Source organism: Phocoena sinus, chromosome 2 (genome assembly GCF_008692025.1).
Source record: "Phocoena sinus isolate mPhoSin1 chromosome 2, mPhoSin1.pri, whole genome shotgun sequence".
NCBI lineage: Eukaryota > Metazoa > Chordata > Mammalia > Artiodactyla > Phocoenidae > Phocoena > Phocoena sinus.
In genome coordinates this window covers 124,744,444-124,767,587 of record NC_045764.1, presented here as the reverse complement: position 1 = coordinate 124,767,587, position 23,144 = coordinate 124,744,444, and the positions used below count along the sequence as shown (strand labels likewise).

General features: G+C 33.2%; 1 protein-coding gene across 2 annotated transcripts in view; it reads left to right on the top strand.

The window, feature by feature from the left end:
* MDGA2 (MAM domain containing glycosylphosphatidylinositol anchor 2) overlaps positions 1–23,144 on the top strand; it is an 851,876-nt gene that overhangs the window by 794,667 nt on the left and 34,065 nt on the right. For both annotated transcript variants that reach the window (XM_032624718.1, XM_032624719.1), the window contains 4 exons: positions 12,278–12,455; positions 16,266–16,286; positions 19,476–19,631; positions 20,102–20,260. In XM_032624718.1, coding sequence (XP_032480609.1) covers positions 12,278–12,455; positions 16,266–16,286; positions 19,476–19,631; positions 20,102–20,260 — 514 coding nt within the window. The remainder of the gene's footprint in view (positions 1–12,277; positions 12,456–16,265; positions 16,287–19,475; positions 19,632–20,101; positions 20,261–23,144) is intronic.

Sequence of the window (23,144 nt, the reverse complement as noted above, 5' to 3'; positions counted from 1 at the left end):
AACTAAGTTTAATTGAATAATTCATCAAAGTACCTAGTGAGTGTTCAGTAATGTTAGCTATTATTATAAATAATACTACAAAAGCATTACACTCAGGTAATTGGAGCAGGAAAATAAGATTAACTTACTTTGGTGGCAATATATAAGTTGGGTAGGAATGAAAATTCACTAGTAGTAAAGAGTTCAATTAAAAGATTAGAGGAGGGCTTCCCTGGTGGCGCAGTGGTTGAGAGTCTGCCTGCCGATGCAGGGGACACGGGTTCGTGCCCCTGTCCGGGAAGATCCCACATGCCACGGAGCGGCTGGGCCCGGGAGCCTGCGCGTCCGGAGCCTGTGCTCCGCAACGGGAGAGGCCACAACAGTGAGAGGCCCACGTACCGCAAAAAAAAAAAGATTAGAGGAAGTTATTGATGAGACATGGAGGGATCAGGTGGCATTTGTAGTATAAAAATACAAAGCTATTAGTAATAAATCCAGAACATAGCTGTAGTAAAATATCTTAGAGATGTAAAGCAGTACACTGGGTTGTTCATAAAAGGAAAGATGTGATTATGATCCCCTTTATATCAGAGAAATATCAAGATGAAATGCCAAAATCAAAACCCTAAAAACTGATCTATTTAACATCCTGAAAAAACTAACATGAAAAATGATGCAGCCTGAACTGCTTAATTCCAATTTATTAAGGTTGAAATCTGTAATGAATTAATCTTTAGGCTGAGGTGTCTTTTCACCTGCTGATCCAAGCATGGCAAGAAAATAATTAGACTGTTATTTCCAAACTTGATAGGAAACCAGTTTTTCTTCTATAGTGATTTATCACTACCTGCTAAAGAATGATTATTTTTACTGTTTTACATGGTCTCTTGAGTGGTTTCAGTGTTGTTGTTTTAACAGATGAGAGTAATAAATACATGGTTGAGGGGATACACCAGTAACACAGGCGAGTTCTTTCCTGAGGCAATATAAAATACCATGTCATTTAATGATTTATGTAACAGTTATAAGCACAGAACTTAACACAACCAGAGCATACATTCACTGGAGTCCCAGCGTAAACTTCAAAAGCAGAATCTGAATTCTCTTAAACTGTCAGGACTCACAGAGTCAAAAGCTTTTTGTATGACTGACCCTCATCCAAAAGATAGATCCATTAGCTTAGTCTATCACCCATTGCTGTGTAATTCAGTTCCACATAATTAGGCCTTCCCTAGTGTAAAAATTCTTTATCACTTTTCTAAGGGGATGTGAATAAAGTGCACATAGGTTTGAAAAACTTGTGAAGGCAACACATTTAATATAAATAATAGGAAATAAAGAATAGTGATTAAGAGGGTAGCCTTGAAATTGGACAATATTGGGTTCCTATATCATCTCTTGCTTCTTATCAACCATGTGACCCAGAAAAGTTTATCAGTTCTTTAAGTCTCAGGTTCCATGACTGGGGAAATAAATATAATAATTCTAACCTCATTGGAGTTTTATAAAAAGTAAATGAAAAATAGTATATAAAATCCTTAGTACAAAGCTTGGCAACCTCAAAAAGTTGGTAGCTATTATTTTTTACTTCTCTTAGTAGACAAAAATACTTAAATAATTTAGTTGAGTATTACCAGCTGTCATCCCAAACTGCAGTTCCATAAACTGTGGAAGATGAGCCAAACATACTTTTAAAGGATCAGACTTTCTTGTGTCTGGTGGTTGAATTAAAAGGCATACTATACAGGAGTTATCATTTATGCAGCCTGTTCCCTGCTGTCACAATGAATTGAAGGGATCCTGATTTACTACTATTTATGCTCAAAGAGAATATATACTTAAAGAGAATCTTTCAGTAAGCTCAGTCTTTTTGATTAATTTCTTAATTCCTATGTAAAGAACACTGGAGTTGTCAAATTTGTTCCTAGAAATTTAAATGTACATTGAAATATGAATGTACTCTATCTACATTTTTATAGTTAAAAATGAGTGTTATATTATATTCCTTAAAAGAAACTTATACTTCACTTTTAACAGAGTTGTCACTTTTATCTTTAGAATTCATGTTTCTCATAATGGGACCATATCCCCACAGGTAGAGAGAGATATGTTAGCCTGACCATGACCAAAATGACAGTTTTTCTGAGCTAGAACCACCCATATTCACTTCTACTACACATTAACACATGTTTAAGTTTAGATAGGAGCTTTTTCATATGTTCAAATTTTGTTTTATTTTTAAATCTTAAAATGGTTTATTATAATCATAGTATGAAATGGATCATTATCAAAAATGTCCATAATCAGGGAGTGCTTGGGGTGATGAATTGTAGTTATTAGAATTTTATATTCTAACCTTTAGACAAAAATAAACTATTCTTTATAAACTGAGAAAAAGATCATTTTAGGATCAAATCAAAAGATTTCCTTATGCTCTGCTAAATACTAGATCTTTTAAATTCTACCAAATTTTGAGTTTAAACTATATTTTTCAATATAGTTTACAATTATGCCTACAATTACCATTAAAGTTATTATTAAGTAACTTCATAAAACAGGAAAAAAAATCTCATACTTATATAACAAGATAAACGTGTTCTACAGAGTTAAAAGAAAAAAAGTTTCCTGGAGCATTCCGTAAGCTAAGTGTTAGCAGCTACCTTTCAAACGCCATGTATGTTACAAAGGATCTAAAATGTTCATGCAAGGGGCAGGAAAAGAAGATTAGCAAGATTCATTTGAATGCTCAATTTGTTCTGTATGTCTTCTGAGGTACCATATTTACTCTTTTTCTCTTTATTTTTATTATTTTACTTTTATCAGATGTTTTTATCTTTGGAAACAATTGTACACATTATAATAGAATAGGTGGAAATACCCCCTATTCTACCACATTGAATTGTTTGTGCTTAAATTAAATAATAACTAAAATACTTAGAACATCCTAGTATATATTGAATTGGCCAAAAAGGTCCTTCAGTTTTTTTCTAAAAGATGGCTCTAGTAGCTCTTAGTTGTCTTTAACTTCATTCGAAACAATTTTGTTAGACTGTATTGTGACAGCTGTCATATCAGAGTGCATTTTTAAAAAGACTTATAAAAATTGGTGAATTTTTATGTAGCCATTTTAATATTGAAGATGGAAGATAAAAGCAACATTTTCAGCATATTATGCTTTATTATTTCAAGAAAGGTAAAAATGCAACTGAAACGCAAAAAAAGATTTGTGCAGTGTATGGAGAAGGTGCTGTGACTGGCCAAACGTGTCAAAAATGGTTTGCGAAGTTTCGTGCTGGAGATTTCTCTCTGGACAATGCACCACGGCATTGTCTTCAAGACCACTTGAAGTTGATAACGATCAGATCAAGACATTAATTGAGAACAATCAATTGTTATACCTACATACAAGAGATAGCTGACATACTCAAAATATCCAAATCAAGCATTGAAAATCATTTGCACCTGAAACCAAAAGTGGGATCCGGCTGCTCACCGTTCAAGAGCCAACAAAGAGGCCAGGGTGGTAGAAAGGAAATTTTGTTTTATTTTGGATGCTGGCAACCAGTGGGGAGGGTGGATACCTGTCCAAAGGCTGACTCCACCCACTGACAGTCAGTGGGCAAGAGCTTTTATAGACAGAGGGTTGGTGCTACATGCAGAAACAGCGCAGTCAGCTCTGACAGTCGTCTTGAAATTGGTCATCCGTGGTCTGACCAGCATCATCTTGATTGTTTTAAGTACAGTTAATCTTCAGTTCCAGGGTCAGTTTATTCCCATTTCCTTGAGGCCAATTCTTGGAATTGTGGCAGCTTATGTCATGGCTACAGTCTGGTCATCATGTAGTTGACTTCTTCCACATGGTGGGGGTTTCAGTAACTGTAGGACAGCTCACAGGATAAGACTCAGAATATTATCTATAGTCCTTGAGGAGGAACTAAAGGTCCTTGATTACGCTTAATGACTAAACTATTATTATTCGGTCTCCTTTGACTGTTTTCCTTTCTGTTTGCATATTCTCACTTCTGTGATTAAACTTATTCTTTGGCTAAAGTTATTCCACAGACAAAAGGCAGGTAGAGATGAAAATACAACCCTCAGAATGGGAGAAAATATTTGCAAATGAAGCAACTGACAAAGGATTAATCTCCAAAATTTACAAGCAGCTCATGCAGCTTGATATCAAAAAATCAAACGACCCAATCCAAAAATGGGCAGAAGACCTAAATAGACATTTCTCCAAAGAAGATATACAGATTGCCAACAAACACATTAAAGAATGCTCAACGTCATTAATCATTAGAGAAATGCAAATCAAAACTACAATGAGATATCATCTCACACCGGTCAGAATGGCCATCATCAAAAAATCTACAAACAAATGCTGGAGAGGGTGTGGAGAAAAGGGAACCCTCTTGCATTGGTGGGAATGTAAATTGATACAGCCACTACGGAGAACAATATGGAGGTTCCTTAAAAAACTAAAAATAGAACTACCATACGACCCAGCAATCCCACTACTGGGTATATACCCTGAGAAAACCATAATTCAAAAAGAGTCATGTACCACAATGTTCATTGCAGCTCTATTTACAATAGCCAGGATGTGGAAGCAACCTAAGTGTTCATCGACAGCTGAATGGAAAAAGAAGATGTGGCACATATATACAATGGAATATTACTCAGCCATAAAAAGAAACAAAATTGAGTTATTTGTAGTGAGGTGGAGGGACCTAGAGTCTGTCATACAGAGTGAAGTAAGTCAGAAAGAGAAAAACAAATACTGTATGCTAACACATATATATGGAATATATTTTTTAAAATGGTCATGAAGAACCTAGGGGCAAGATGGGAATAAAGACACAGACCTACTAGAGAATGGACTTGAGGACAGGGAGAGGGGGAAGGGTAAGCTGGGACAAAGTGAGAGAGTGGCATGGACATATATACACTATCAAACGTAAAATAGATAGCTAGTGGGAAGCAGCCGCATAGCACAGGGAGATCAGCTCAGTGCTTTGTGACCGCCTGGATGGGTGGGATAAGGAGGGTGGGAGGGAGGGAGATGCAAGAGGGAAGACATATGGGAACATATGTATATGTATAACTGATTCATTTTGTTATAAAGCAGAAACTAACACATCATTGTAAAGCAATTATACTCCAATAGAGATGTTAAAAAAAAAAAAAGGCAGGCAAAGGACATGGTGGGGAAGGACCATAGGGTCCTGCTCCATTTCACACCAGCTTGGTTACGTTAATTGCTTTAATGTTTGGGTCCCACATAAGTTAAGCGAAAAAAACCTTCTTGACCATATTTCCACCTGCAATTCTCTACTTAAATGTAACAAAAAGTTCCATTTTTAAAACAAGTTGTGATCGGCGTTGAAAAGTGAATACTGTAGAATCGTGTGGAATGGAAGAGATAGTGAGGCAAGCGAAATGAACCACCACCAACCACACCAAAGGCCAGTGTTCATTCAAAGAAGGTGATACTGGGTATATGGTGGGATTCGAAGGGAGTCCTCTATTATGAGCTTCTTCTGGAAAACCAAATGATTAATTCCAACCAGTTGGCCCAATTAGGCCAACTGAAAGCAGCACTTGACGAAAAGTATCCAGAATTAGTCAACAGAAAACACATAATCTTCCATCAGGATAACGCAAAACCGCACATTTCTTTGATGGCCAGGCAAAAACTGTTACAGCTTGGTTGGGAAGTTCTGATTCATCCACTGTATTCACCAGACATTGCACCTTCGGCTTTCCATTTATTTCAATCTTTACAAAATTCTCTTAATGGAAAAAATTTCAATTCCCTGGAAGACTGTAAAAGGCATCTGGAACAGTTCTTTGCTCAAAAAGATAAAAAGTTTTAGGAAGATGGAATTATGAAGTTGCCTGAAAAATCGAGGAAGGTAGTGGAACAAAAGGGTGAATACATAGTTCAGTAAAGTTCTAGGTGAAAATGAAAAATGTGTCTTTTATTTTTACTAAAAACTGAAGGCACTTTTTGGCCAACCCAATAGTAGTCACTCAATAAACATTAACTATAAAACTATAAAACTATTTAAAATATTCTCATGTAACTCTTCCAATATATTTTAAACAGTCCCATTGGGAATGTAAAGTTAAGTCACATTAAAAAATACAAACTAAACACTTAAGACTATATAAAATGCTAGTCTTTACTAAATGTTTAGCTACTGCAGAAACATTAATTTTTTTAGGGTACTAAAGGACCTCGTTTCATCCAAAGTTCTGTTCTAATATTTGTCTTCGTTTTTCTGGAACTGCATTTTTAACTTTAAGCCATGGCACACAATATATTTAGGAAGTTTTATGCTCTTAATTTTCTTCTACTTCTTGTATTCTATTTCTATGATCACTGAGCAAGCATATTTCATTTGGTTGTCACTGAAGACTGTTCTATGTGCCTGATGTTTAGTTCTCACTTTTTAAATCCTTGAAATGTATTTGCAAGGTCTTTCATTTATATACCAGTGATGTTTACCAGAGACTCTGCCTGCATATCCACTTTTCATCCCTCTAGACAGCAGTGGCCCACCAAGGTAGGCAAGGATGGAAAACATCAAAACTGCATGAAAGACTGAGAGATTCACTGAATCTGTGGACCCACTTGATGCTGTCTTTACCTGAGGGTTGTTGTATTCTTTTGTTTTGTTTTTTAATCAGGTAACTATTATGATAAAGAACATAAATTAGAAAAACTATAGGGAATGACAATCAAGACATTCAAAGCTAAATGCAGATTGACATTCATATACTATGTAAGTTAAAATGTTGATTACAAAGGACAGTTGGGAATTTGAAATATTAACAAATGCATATTTTTATCCTTGTAATTCTCTTTTATCAGCTACTTTCTCATTATTTAAAATCACAACACAGGAAGCTGAGGTTTATGGTCCAAGAATATGAATACAAACCTACACACACTGGTACAGAATTAAAAAGATAACAAATGAGCTTTGAACAGACTTTATAAAACCTAAGGACAAACGATAGCCTTGAGAGCCTAGACTTTAAATCAAACAAGGGTTCATAGAAGTGGGCAGGAGGTCGTTAAGGGAGAAAAGGTTTTGAGTTTCAGAATAAAAATATAGAAAGATATTCCAGTGCAAATACACAGAGTCCCCAGGTATCAGGGAATATTTTAGTAAAAGTGAAAGAAGAACAGTAGAGTAAGTCCTAGAAATTCCTTGAGAAAGGTACCTACCATCCACTTGAGTAGGAAAGAAATGACCCACTTCTCCACCAGTAGATCAGGAAGACTACAGAACTTACCTTGAAGCTCTTGGTCCTGCCTGAGGGGGCCCTTGAGTATCACAATATCATAGATTGAGTCTGATTTTCAGGGACTGGGGCCTGGCAAGTCTTGCTTCACTGTGTTACAGGAGAAACAGGATTCTTCAAACCTCTAAAAAAGGGCAGAGATGGAGCTTTTAGACCAAAAGAACCTGTGATTTGCCTGAGAAAGATGCAGATTGAATAGAAATATTGACCATTGGCCAAGGCAGTTCCAAAAACAATGCAAAAGATGCTAGTACAGGACAAGAAAGACCCGATGAAGTTGACTAAATCCAAGAGAACATCAGTAGGAAACAGGATAAACCAAGCAACAGTTATCCCCAGGAGCACTTAGGCTGGGGAATGGGCTTCCTCTGCCCCTGCCCCACCTAAGTACTTCCCTAGATGGTACCCAGTACAAAAAGTGATTGGGTTAAGTTTATCAAGTTCAAATCTTAAACGTATTAAGTTTAACCTAGATTGGCAAGAATTAGTATTTCATCAGCAGAAATGAGGTAAGTAGAATTCAGTTTTAGAAGAATAAAGAATATCCGATTTTTAAGAGAAGCACATTGGTGCTTATAAAATCCATACTTTCTCCAATTGCTATTGAATATAGCTTTCTAATACTCCTCCATGTCATGCTGTAAAACTGTTCTGAGCCTCACTTTCTAGAAGTCAGGATTTCCAGATACTGTGTTTCAAGTTACAGATCTTAGCATTCAGAAAAATCATGGCTCATTTCTTCTTCAAATAGTGAAAATAGTCTTCTAAATTATATGAAAGGAACACATCTCCTAGGAACAGAAAAAGTTACATGGAAATTTTTTACAAATAGAAATGATAAGAAATACTTTACACATTGTTTTCATATCACCATGCTTACCAGGTATGTTCTGGAACTGTCATCTGTAGTTATGTTTTAGGTCCACTTTCTCTGAGGGTTTTGTGGTATTACCTCCAAACAGTGGACTAATATTGTATTTTCTTTTGTGTATTTGCAAACATTGCATTTAGTTTTCCATTTTTACATTTGCACATCTCACTGAGATACAATATGAAGTGTTTAATTGCTTTTTCCTCAACTACTGAAGTATATACTTTCGTTATAGCTTTAAATTAAATATTTAGAATCAAAGTTATTGCTCTTTTAATACACATATGAAGTTATCTACTCCATAGTTTGTAATAAGTAACATCAATGTACATGCCAACTAAAATTACTTGAGTAAAGCATCTCATTATAACAACAGAATACCAGTCTCTCCTTGGGATGTACTATAAATATTGAGTGGTATTAAACTTATATTTAACATCCAGAAAAGTATACCTTGATTAAACTTGTATGTCTTTAGATAATAGTATAATGTCAAATTATTATGTATATATTCCTGTGGGTTTAAACTACTTTTGTCTTCTGAAATAACAGTACTTTGCCTTTAGTTCATATATAATAATTTAAAAATCTAAAGACATTGAAAGAGTTGACATTTGTATTATATTATTTTATAGAATTTTTAGTCTCCAAAACTGTTAGAAACTTTGTAGTGTCTGGTGTCAGCTATGCATGAGTAAAGTACTTTCTGTCAATTTAGGTTTTAGGTCCATTTTCACTAGTGTTTGTAAATTCAGTGACTGTATGCAGTTATCACTAAGTTAGATTTTCTGCTGCACTCATTGGGTCAGTTAAATATACACTGTGTGCTGGAATTTAATCTTGTCACATCTTTACCTAGTTAATGATCAGACACTATAGGTAAAAAAATTAATAAGAAATTGTTCCTGATTTATAATCTATGTGCCAAAAAAGTACTTTTAAGTGTATTATAACTAAATATATAAAGACACTGGTTAAAACAAGGGAGCAATTAATGCTGGGGAAGCAAAGGAGGAAATGATACCAGATAGAGTCATTTTGGGTGTAACCAAATTTTGCAGCTGCTACTCTCTAGACAACCTTAGGAGAGGTACCGTAACTTGCTTCTTCCTCAGTTTCCTCAGTTTGTATAATAGGGCTAGTATTAGTTCCTACCTACTAAGGGTTGTGGTAGATTAAATATAGTAGATATAATACAGTTAACATGGTGCCTGACTGGCACATAGTAAGGACTAATAGATGTAGCAGGAGTAATCAGTGTAGAGATATAGAAGAAACCACTAGTATTAATGCTGTGGAACTAGCAAGGGAGCTGTGCCTCAACAAATACAGACCCTGGGTCACCTGCTTCCAAATTACCCTGTAAAGGAGGAGGTGCTTTTTTTTTAAAAAAAAAATGTATTTCTAAGCTCACTGAAAAATTATATCTGTAGACTTCATTGAAGAAGAAATACTGGTGGTTAAGACTTGGAATTTTGGGTTTTAACAAGATTGTCCTGTGACTTTCATTCTTGCCTAAAAGTGAGAACCACTAACACAGTGTATTAAAAACACCAAATATAAAACTCCAGAGACTATCAACACTTAGAACTCAGGAAAAGGAAAAGCAGCCCAGTAAGCAGATGAGTTGCCACAGATGTAGATGGAGGAAGCAATCAATACAAGAGTGCAATCTTAACATTCAAGGGAGAAAGAGTTTTAAGAAAACTCACGGTTGCCTGTCTCTTATTCTTCAATTCTCTCTTTGAAAAACAAAGAGAAATATTTCAGGCATAGCCAAAAATAATATAAGTATTTTTATATACCTGCTACCAATCTAAAAACTAAAAATCACCAGAGTTAAGTCCTTTGTTATCTCCTCACAATTGCATCTTCTCCTCTTGACGCTCTTCTAATCCATGTGACCAGTATGTTAAACATAGCATTTACTATTTTCTGCATTTCTTTATACTTTAATACATATCTATGCATCCCTTATCAAAATGCATATATTGAACTTAAATTTTATAATATGTCTGCTTTAAAATTAATTTTCGCTCAATATTTTGTGAAATCCATCCTTGGTGATGTATTTTGGATTAGGTTCATTTTTTATGCTATATTTTAAATTATATTTTATGAAGAGTATACAATTTGATAATTCTATCTCTTACTGATGTTTAGATCATTCTCTGTGTTTTCTATGCCATGAATATTCCTGTTTCCTGTGTACACGAGTTTATCTGTTCTCATCGTAATATTGTTTTTATTGCCAAATGCTCTTTATACTTACACCAATTTACATACTCATAAAGACTATATTTTTAGAAGACAGTTTTCTGTAGGTCTCTTGCTTTTTTGCATAACATATGTGCAGAGGCACTGTCTTTTTTACTCCAGCCTATCTTTTCAAGGTTATTTGCATAGCAAACATCCTTAGAATATAGAGACCTCCCCCTGGAACAGAGGTAAAGCCCATTTAATATCTAGTATAATAAGTATAATGTCTCCCTCTTGGGCAATGGTTAGACAGGCTTGGGTACTGTCAGTTATAAAACACTAAGGTCTCTTAAGCTCAGGGTCCTACAGATGTGATACAAACAGAAGGCATGTGCAAATCCAATTGGACACTTCTGCATCACCCTGTGGGAATTGGGAGGCAAAGGGAACCAGTTTGAAAGTAAAGCTTGTACTGTCTGCTGTGTCATGAATCCTTTTCTCTGACTCAGTAGTCTGGATTCTTCTGCTTGTGCCCATGATACTGTTGCAGGCTAACTTGTTAGCTTGTAAGTAGACTAAAATCTTACCCATCCACCCTCTGCTGCTCCAGGTTCTTGACAGGTATAAAGATTCTCATTGTTTTATATTTGCAACAAACCTTAATGTTGTTATCTTTATAAGCTTTTATCTGGGAAATAATATTGTGGCTTTAATTTTCACTTCCTTGATTCACCGTGAGGCTGAGACTTTTCTCTAATTAGTTATTTGGGCTTGCTCATTTACAAAATACCTGTTCCTATTAGGCTCATTTTGCTATTGAATTCTTTTTCTTATTTAGTTATAGGAGTTTTTAATATATTCTGATTAACTGTATTTGTTCTAAATATCTTTTTTCAAGCCTCTGCCTTTATTTTACCTGTTTAATGAGGAGCACTGATGAGAAGAAATTTTTATGCTAAAATTTTAAATTTAATATTAATTTCAAATTTAAGATTGGCTAATTTATCAATCTTTTCCTTTACTAATTGTGCTTTTCTATTCTAAGAAAGTAACACCTTACCTGAGGTCATAACGACATTCTTCTTTTAAATTTAAGTATTTGATCCTCCTGAGACTGCCTTTTCTTTTTTTTTTCTTTTCGTTATAAGATATGTGATAGGGATTACATTTATGTTTTTTTAATATACATAACCAATTGAGTAGTTTATATTTTCATGTCTTCTATGTGAACAACCCCACAAATCTATATATGGGCTTTCTGTTCCATTTCATTATTTTATTTGTCATTTGTCTAATGCTGTACTAATAGCACATACTTGAGATTTTCATTTCCAGAAATATAGCAGGCTAAGCTATATAATTAGGATTAACCCGCCCTCAGAAAACAAGCAAATATATAAATATATGACTATGTATATATATATACACATTAACATATATAGTGTGTGTATGTATGTATGTATATATATATAGAGAGAGAGTGCAGGCGCGCACACACACACACACATACACATTGCTTAGGTAAAAATCTAAGGGACAATGGAAAATCAAAGTAATAAATGGGATTTCCCACCCAAATTGCTTTTGTCCTCAGCTATTAACCAACCCAGACAAACTTGAACTTTCTTATTGTTTGGCAGTGGTGAGGCAGACAGGATTGAAAACCCAAGGCCTGCCCAAAGCAAGGGATCATCTCCACTTTAATCTGTGACACCAAAGGGCTTCATATTCAAAGTAAAAGTGAACCATACTATTGATGCCCCTAGGAGCATATCAGAAACAAAGGTACATCTCTAACGGAATATAACTTTGTCCTAGGCCCCAAAGAATCCCCAGCAGTAGTATTTTTAGCCACATGACCAGCACACAGTTAAGAATACCAGGAACATTATTATATAATTCTTTTAATTTCAGGCTGGACAGCAGCGATGGTGGGAACAGGAGATTAAGATAAATGGGAATATTCAAAAGGGAGAATTAATTACATATAACTTGACTGAGCTAATTAAACCAGAGGCTTATGAAGTCCGACTGACTCCTCTCACCAAATTTGGAGAAGGAGATTCAACAATTCGTGTCATCAAATATAGTGGTAAGTAGCTTTTCATTTAAAAGTATTTATTTGCATACTAAACTCTCTAGAAGGTTGTAACTATCTACCAGATTTAGCCACAAAATAAAACTTAACATATTGACTTTCTGGGTCATTAGCCAAGTGAAAAAAAAAAATCCCACAATACTTAATCATCATAAATTGTAATATTTGGTTATAAATAGAGATATAGAAAAATGTTTAATTAACATTGAACCTAGCTGATAATGTCACAATGTCTTTTTATTTTCTATTGCATAGTTGTGAAGCAGTATGTATACATGTTTTTTCAAATTCTTGATGATTTTAAAATTAATATCATTAAGAAATTAGGAAATGTGATTGAATTTTAAGTTTTTTTCATTTTTTAGAGCAGTTTTAAATTTACAGAAAATTGAGTAGGAAGTGCAGGGTGTTCCCATATATGCCTTCTCCCCCGTCACAGTTTCCTGTATTATTAACATCCTACATTAATGTGGCACATTTCTTACAACTGATTAACAAATATTGATACATTATTAAAGTCAGTAGTTTACAGTGGGGGGTCATTATTTGTGTTGTACATTTATATGAATTTTAACAACTGTGTAATGTTATTTATCCACCATCACAGTATCATACAGAATATTTTCACTGCTCTAAAATTCCTCTGTGCTCCACCTATTTATCCTTCCATCCCTCCTCCAACCCTGACAACCACAGATCTTATAACTATAGTTTTGCCTTTTCCAGAACGCTGGGTATTTGGAATCATACAACATATAACCTTTAGAAACTGGTTTATTGTACTTAGCAATACACATTTAAAGTTTTTCCATATCTTTTTGTGGCTAGGTAACTCGTTTCTTTCTATTGTTGAATAATATCCCATTGTGTAGATGTACCACAGTTCGTTTATCCATTCACCTATTGAATGACATCTTAGTTGATTTTTTTTTGGTCATTTTTTTCTTTTAGATCTCTAATGTTAATGTGTATATGTTAGTGATAGTTTGCATTTATAAACAATATGCATTTAATATTTCTTTACTATTTAAATGTCCTACTTAAAAGCAGAAAATAGTATAAACCTGTGAAACAAAGTTGGTCAAAAACTTTCTAATAGTTCAAATAGAAATCATGGTGATTAGATATGATATTATTTTTAACATATACCTGACAGATTAATATTTTATCAGTTGAAATTTATGTACATTTTTTCGGTTGAAATTTATAATATTCAAAGACTAGCTCTAAAATCATCAATGTATTTCTCAAGGTTGAATAAGTCACTGGCAAAATATTTCATATGTGTTTCATTACTTCAGTGGAATATTATTCTTTTTATTATTGATTGTTAAGGTTTGAGTTAAAAAAAGATAATAGAATGAGGTTTTTTGCAGCTGAAGTTCTCCATTCTGTTTAGCATTAAGTATTTTTTCCTACTTAAGAGGGTAACAGTGAATATTGTCAGAAGTAAAAAAATAAAGTGAAATTATTAAAAACTCAGAGTTGTGAAGTCACTTTTCTTCACTCTCATTAGAGTACACATTGGGCATTATATATTCAATTTTCATTAAAAAATTGAAATATATAATGTATAGTGGAATATTCATACAGGATCAAGGAATGTAAAAGCATTAGAATCACTGTGTATATTTTCTTGAATATGATTCTTTTAAAAATGTACATTTTCTTGTTAGTGATATAACTATTATTGCAGAAGAGCAATTGTTATTCTGTAATCACCTTCATGATTCCATCGAGCAGACAACTAGATAACATCCCAGTATATTTTTCTAAATTTTTAGTGTCATACGTTTTTATAAAATATGAATTATCTCCTCCTAACTAGTATTTATGCTCCCTGCCCCTAAGTTGTAAAACTGTAAACTATGTAATATGGAGGGGCATTGTAAACCATGCATTACTATCCATTCCTTTAAAAGATGAAGATATTAAGACCCAGAAAGTTTGTATCCTGTAGAGTTAAACAACTATGAAATGACTAACTCTGACTAAAACTAGGACTCACTCCTCCATGACAGAAATCTTTACTTATTTGCTAAGTTTAGAAATTATTAGAACTTGTCTTACAGAGATATAGAAAAAAATCTTCATAAACTCAGTAGTTCTTATTGAAAACTCCGAGGTAACAAATGAAATGAAAAATAAATCTGGAAAATAGATATTATGTTTAGTTCCAACTTTCTTTAATTATCTTTATATCTTAGGCATGCTTATTAAAATCTTAAACATTTTAATTAAAAATAACTTCTATATACTATGGACTTGGGTAAAGTATACTTTAGTGTATATAAGCATATAATGTATATAGGCATCTATAAGAAATTTGACATGCTAGTTTGAAAAAAGAAAAATAGACTCACTGCAATATTTCGAATTTAGAATGGCAAATTTTCACAAGGTTAATTGCGATATTTATAGTGAATTTGGTGATGAAAATATTGTAGGAGAAGTCTCAAAATTCAGTCTGGTCACAGGTTACATGTAGCTGTGACATTTCTTAGAACTAAATTATAATTTAAAGATGCTTACTTCTTTCAAAGACAATATATAAAAATTGTAACTTCATATTATTCTAATTATGAAATAATTTTAATTTTTAACAATTAATTTTCAAATTAAAATATACCGATACTTTGCAAGAAAGATAATTATTTTTTCTCCCCTTCAGTGGAACTAATAAATGTATAGTCCCTTCTCTGTGTTATTCATTTCATAATTTACAATGGGGAATGAACAACTGGAACAACTAAAATAATGGGAATAGTCTGTCTTCTCAATGTAGAAATAGTAAACAGTAATTTATTGAGAAACTAATCACTTGGTTAAAATTGATCTCAGTGTACTAAATTTAACAATTATATATGAACTTATTTCATGCATGTGTGTGTATTTTTGACTATCATACTTTACTAGTATGTCCAAGTTTAACAAAAGTGGTTAATGGCAAATACTAGGAATTAACAACAAAGTAGACAACCTTCTGGAGGTTAGATTAACTGTCCATTGTAATCTTGGGAGACCGCAATAATGCTTTCTTTTATCCAGAATGGAATTTTCTCTCAGAGTGATAAACGCCTAATCGATATATACAGCTACCATTTTGTCTCTTAGGTTAGACATATTTTTGTTGCTGTTTCAGTAATATTTAAAGTATTCATTCCTCTTCAGGTAGAAGTCAATTGGCATTTATATTGCAAACACAATTAGTTTTTTGAGATAAGTATTTATTCTGGTACAGGAAAATACAAATGCATTGCTTAGCATTTGAAGACTGTGTTGTGTGTGTGTGTGTGTGTGTGTGTGTGTGTGTGTAAATGTAATTAAAGCAGCATCATAGTAGCTATTTGTTTTGGGACACACATAATGACATGATATGAGGATTGCTTTAGTTTCACCAGAAGTAGATAACAGCAAAAAAAAAACCTAAAGTGTAATCTCTGTTGGATAATTGCATTCATTGTTAAACATCTAGATTATAGGTTGTCAGCCTCAGTTTTGATTTCTCGGTTTTGTTTAGCACTGGTTAAGATATAAAAGATCAGCAACTCCATTCCTTGGAAAATGAACAAATCCCACAGCTATTTAGCATTGATCTTTTGGGTACTTTGAGGCTGTTACTGCTGAGCTACAAAGTACATTCTATTCAATCCTCTAGAACAAAATGGATTGCAGATATAATTCTCCATGGCCACAGTGGGCAAGATCATTAAGTTTTGGTTAGGCACTATGAGACACTGATTAGACTTTGATTTATAAAAGACATTCAAGCCATGCTAACATTATTTTTTGCTTTTCTTGTAGCTCCTGTTAATCCTCATTTGAGTAAGTATATTTTCACTTTAAAAATGACACTGTATTTGACAATTAAGAAAAATAGAAAATGCATAAACATACAAAGTTTATTTAGCAACTGTTCATATTTGGTTTAAAATAGAATGGCTTGGAAACAGTAAAACTGACATAATTGTAAATTTTAAATTTCAAAAGATATGGGTGTAAAGACAAATAATTTAATGTTGATAATTGACTTTTCCTAAATATGGAGCCATTTCCCCAACATGCTTAACATTTGTTATTTGTGTAACTGTAGTTTACACAGTTAACAAATGTTATTTGTGTAAACTACAAATAATAAACTGTTGTTTCTTTTGTGGCATTGCATATTATTTGTATTGCTATTATTTGTTTCTTTAATTTTCATTCTTTGATTTCTACATTCCACTCATGAAATATTATATTTACTTAGAAAGTTAGTATTTGAATGGTTTAAGCAAGAATTTTCATGGATCATTATTGTATATCCCAATCTTCTATGAAGAAGAAGATAATCTGAGCACCATCCTCTTGATAATATTTCATTTTAAAATTAAGAATTGATTTTTTTGTCTTCTATTTTGTGTCTAGAAATATATTGTTCTTGTCTAACAAGAGACTAGCCACCTTTATACTCTTACACATATCCATTCAACATTCTCAATTTCCTATACTTAGTGAAGAAAATGTCCAAATCTTTTTTCTCATTTTACTGTATTCTCTTTTCTGCAATGGCCTTTAACTGATTATATAACAAAGACCAAATTCTGTAACCCCTGTTCTTGCTGTATTTCTTACCAAAGATCCTCTTTTACTCCACTTTTGCATGTCCAAATACTAATACTGAATATTTTTATAGATCTTTATTGTTCACATCTTGTTTCAGTGCATAAAAGTTCATTTAGTCATCACAATGACCCTTTAATGTGGATATTATTACCAACTCTTTGAGGTTCATTTTTCTTATTATGTTTAGCACAAATACTTCTTCCTCCATTAATTATTCCCTCGTTTTGATTTTCCATAACAATTTATCTTCATCTATGTGGAAGCTATTTTTGATTTTCTCATATCCTCCAGTAGACTGTAAGATACTTAAGAACTAAATCTGTTTCTAATTTCTCTCTACATCTCACTATCTTTGTGTCTATCACAGCATCTCATATTTAGCAGGTGTTCAATGATCATTTGCTAAAAGAACAAATACATGACAGCTTCAAGATGAACTAATGGCATAAATCAGGTTCTCCCTGGCTTCTACCCAGGGTACTATTGCTAATTAGTTACTATATTGATTATAATTCTTTTGAAGGTAAGTACTCTGACTGCACTTCCAGTAGAAATGTTTAAAAACAGTTGTCATGAGAAGATTAAAAGTAAATACAGTCCATTAATGGACACTTAGGTTGTTTCTATTTCTCATATATTGCAAATAATACTGCAGTGAACATGTGAATGCACATACCTCTTTGAGGTACTCATTTCATTTCCTTTGGTTATATATTCTTAAGAGGTATTGCTGGATAATATGGTAGTTCTGTATTTAGGTTTTTTTAGGAACCTTCATACTGTTTTCCATAATAGCTGTACCAATTTACATTGCCACCAATAGTATAAAACTACTATACTCTTTTGATTACTGTAGCTTTGCAATATATTTTAAAATCAGTAAGTGTGATGTTTCCAGCATTGTTCTTCCTCCTCCTAATTGTGTTGGCAATTTGGGGTCTTTTGTGGTTCAATAAGAATTTTAGGAATATTTTCTATTTCTATTAAAAAAAAAAAAACACGCCACTGGCATTGTCATAGGGATTGCATTGAATATATAGATCACTTTGAGTAGTATAGAAATTTTAACAATATTAATTCTTCCAATCCAAGAACACGAGACATCTTTCCATTTATTTTGTCTTCTTTAATTTCTTTCATCAATGTTTCATAGTTTTCAATGTACAAGTCTTTCATCTCTTTAGCTAAGTTTATTCCTGAGTATTTCATTCTTTTTGATGCTACTGAAAATGAGATTGTTTTCTTATTCCCCTTTCTGATAGTTCATTGTTAGTGTATAGAAACACACAGATTAATTCAAAGACATGATCCCAACTTCAAGGGCTCCACTCCCAGGAATATCTGATAAATGTAACCCATTGCAGGGGGAAAAAAATGGGAGTTTTTATTATTTAGGTGTTTATATCTTTATGAATTGCAGGGAATCTGTACTCACTTTTGACTTCATTATTTACTATCTGGAATTAGCCAAAGCTTTCTCCTACATCAGCCTCATGAGTTAGCATTTCTGTATTTTCATAGAGTTCTTATAAGTTTGAATGAAATAATATAAACTACGTGGGTTTTTTTTTTCAGTTAAGGATAATTTTAATTTTGTATCTGGTGGAGATTATAAACTCCATTATTTACTCCCCTGTTTCAAGCAGGGTCCATCCCAGTAAGAAAACCTTTTGATACCTAGAAATATTACTACCACCCTCATTTCAGGGACACTTAAGGAAAGCTCTCAGTGAACTTGTTGTTGGGCCTTAACTCAGCATGTGAAATCCCAAGAAATCCCAGTCCTTCCACAGGGTCTTCATAAAGTTCTCTTCATTACTTTATTTCTAGTGAATTTCAAGCACCTGGCAAATCTACATTCAAATAAAGCATGAAAGATAACTACTTTTAAAAATAATTTGCCATTATCTTCCCCTAAGTAAACTTCCATTTGTGCAAATGGGTATATGTGAAAGCATCTCGAGACATGGAGTGAAAAATTGTAACCTCAAGGTATACAGCTTTAAAGTGCTGTTGGGTAAATTAATAAAGATCTTTTTCTAATTGACAGTTTTGTTTGGATTGTACCTATACTTGAACAATGAAAGTTGGGGAAATTCTTCAGCCATAATACAAGCATGCATTGTATTCTTTAATTTCATTTATCTGGATATTTCAGGGGAAAATGGTTTGGGTTTAAATTATTAAATAAGAGACTGCTTTACATATCAAGATTATTTTTCATTTTCATTAAAATTGAAATAGTTTTAAGTTTAGTCATCATCTTGTGCATTATTTTGGCTATGGTGCCATTATTGCAATCTTGCATTATTATTGCTGTATAATGTTTTAAATTTTTCTTATAAGAATATTGCAATATTTGTATTCATTTAATTTATCTTAATTATTTTAATTAAAATTCGTCAACAGGAGAATTTCACTGTGGATTTGAAGATGGTAACATTTGTTTGTTTACCCAAGATGATACAGACAATTTTGACTGGACAAAGCAAAGTACTGCAACAAGAAATACAAAATATACTCCAAACACTGGACCTAACGCTGATCGTAGTGGCTCCAAAGAAGGTATGAGGGTATGAAATGTTGTGTTCATAACAATCATACTCCAGCCTTGGACTTTTTAGAAATGCTGTTAATACGAAATGCAAGATAATGTTTAGCAATAGATTTGAAGATTTTGGAATAAAACATGAAATTTTTATGTACCATACAAATAATTCAGATATTTCCAAAGTCTGTAATCATTAATTTTCACTCAGAACTCACTGACATATATAGAGTTTAGGAATTTTTTTTTGATAATTCAAGTCTAAAATTCCAATTTTGTCTCAAGTTTTTATACATTTTAAACAATTTTATCTTTATATAGATTATTTATTCTTCATATTATGTTTGTATATATACATTTTATAAATGAGATGCAGACTCTCCTATCAATCTTTACTTTGTATGAAAACTCTAGAACTTCTCAGTGATTTTAAATTTCATGTTGCCTAATAATAATTTGCTTAAACACTTTATTTTGTCTTTTTAAGGTTTTTATATGTACATTGAGACATCTAGACCCAGATTGGAAGGAGAAAAGGCTCGACTTCTCAGCCCTGTTTTCAGCATAGCTCCCAAAAACCCTTATGGACCCACAAACACTGCATATTGTCTCAGCTTCTTTTATCACATGTATGGACAACATATAGGTGAGATGGAAAGAATTACTATGTTTATTCAAAAGTAAATCATAACTCAGAAGAAAAAGGTTCACAAACACATAGCATGAAATCAATTTTAGTCAAAGAGTATCATCATTGACTTTTAAACGGCTTACCAGCAAATTGCAAAATAAGATGCTAGGAATGTTCCCCCATCATGTCCTAATTTCCCAAATTTATATTAAAATTTGAAATTTGGGTGCATTACCTACCTCCTCTAGAATCTTAATTCAGGCAGACCATCAATAGGTTAAGTTCTTTATGAGATCTTCTTGGAAATTAATACCAGTATAATTTACTCTGTTTGTTTCCAAAGAAATTTGCTTGAATAATGCCTCAGTGTATATTAATGACAGTGAAAAGAAGCATTGCCATACTTGGAAGACAAGTGCTTTTAGCACTATCTACACATTTGGAATATTGGTGATAGTTTCTTGTTTATAAAGTATGCCTAACACACCTAGTAGGATTTGAGAACATCCTTGATCCTGAAAAACATACAAATATAAAGACACACTTCCTGCCCTTAGAGACCTTAAGAATAACAAAGGCTAAGATGAGTAAATACGCAATCATGCTAGACAGAATACCACATAACCTCGAGAAGGAACCTAACAAACCTGGTAAGGGCGGTGGGTGGAAGGAATTCATGCAGATCTACAATTCTTTATGTGCAATTCTAAAATCAAAACAACTGAACTCAAAATTGTTTTAAACGTGATTATCTGACAACACATGCTAACCTGATCTACATGTGTTAGAATATCTGGCCTGAACTGATATGAACATATGTATAGTCTTTATTTATCCAAATGAGTGTGAACATATGTACTATTTACAGCAAAACTATTACTATGTTTAATTATGGGATTCTGTTTCAGTTCTTTCCTGGGGATGTTACATAATATACAAGACATACCCTCTTTTAACTTTCTAAAGTAAGACAAAATTCTGAATGGTGAAGCATATCTAGCTCCACAGAGATTGACAAGGGATTGTGGATCTCTGTCTATTTGGAGGATAAGGCAATGCTTTGGGACAAAGGGAAATGTTTCTCTATGAAAGAAGTGTACATTTTCAATAGACAGAGATAAGCATAGGGAAGATTAAAGCACTGGTAATGAGGAAGTAAAATGCAAGATATGAGGATAATATGGTCTTAAGATAAATTTAACAAAATAAAAGTGTAAATATTTTCATATAAAGTAACAAAATTGTGCACATGATATATACCAGCTACTATACTTATGTAAGTGAAGTAATCCTTTTAATAAATTTATAAAAATGAGCATCATTATCCATGTTTCACAGTCGAGAAAACTGAACCTCAGTGAGTTTGTATGAATTACAAGTAACTGGTTATGCTGGTGTTCAAATTCATAGCCAACATTATTACTCCATATTCTTCACAGTGGAGCAGTAGGTGACAAGCCCAGAAAGGAAAACTCTTATGCAGCAAAAAATGCCCTCAACATGAAGTTAGGAAACCTGGGTGGGAATTTGGTTGTAGCAGTCAGTCACTGTAAGAATTTACAGAAGTCACTTAAAATGTCTAGATCTTGCTCTCCTCATCTGTAAAATAGGAATAATAATTCCTAATTCAGAAATATGTAGTTCAAGTTAAATGAGATAACATATATAAAATCTTCTATCAGATGGTAGACACACATAATCTTAGGTTACTTTGAATTTCAAAGAGCAGCAATATTATCAATAATAAAGTAATAGCTAATATTTATGAAGTAATCATAATGGACCAGGCCACTCTTCCTAACACGTGATGGATTATTTCTCTTAATGTTCACAATAAATATTTGCACTCATTAAAATTGTTATCCTGTTTTTTATAGATAAGGAAACTAAAATATAGAGAATTTTAATTACCATGCCCATCATATCATAACTGATAAGTAGTGAAGCCAAAATACTAACCTGGGAAGCTGGACACGTAGTTTGCCTGCTTTGCCACTCTGCAGGGAGACCTTTGCAATGTTGTGAAAGCTTAGCTATTTAGTAGTCAGGGCGGAATTATTACGAATTTTGTGTAGACAACAAGCATAGTGAGATATATGATTTGGAAAAATAAATCTTATAAGTGTGGGTAAAATTATTGAGAAACAGAATATTGACTGGAAAAGCAATTAGAAAGCTGTGAGAATAGTCATGGGTTCACTACGGCCTAAACTATGAAGGAAATAAATCTCCACACAATTGCCAAACCATCTGACTTATTGTGAGATTACTCTCATTACAAAGAGAATTAGCTCAACTCTAATTCTTCCCTTTAGTTGATGAGGTATGATTTTACTTACTCTCTATTTCAAATATATTTCATGGACTTTTTTTTCTCCTGATTTACCTTGGAACAGGCATATTTAAAATGGTTTTTAAATAAATAATTCCAAGATCAATATATTGAATTACTTTAATGAGTAAACTATGTATTTACCTTATTTTTGAGGCTGGCTACCTTAGAGCTCCCTCTCAAACTTTCTGCATATTTATGCTGAATCGCAAGATAATTTCAATATACTTTTAACTTCACAGTTGTTATTCTTATGCTCTTTATTGTCAGTGAATGCCTCCTTGTTCTGCTAGTTTTGTTCTGCTTATTTCAAAGAGAAGGCAGTTCTCCATTTCTTCCATGTTCTCAAATATTTACCACTTTGAAACCTGTGCCATTTCTCTGCTTCCTCAGATGGTTGGTTGAAGGTTGCAGGTATTAGGTCTGTCACTTGGGTCCCCTCTCAGCAGGACACAATCATGCTGCTTACTAAAATCTAGGCAAAAATATCTGTTCCAGACATGACTAATTAGTGATGGCTAGGTGAACTACCTCATTAGAGAGTTGCTGCCTGTATCTAAAACCCTT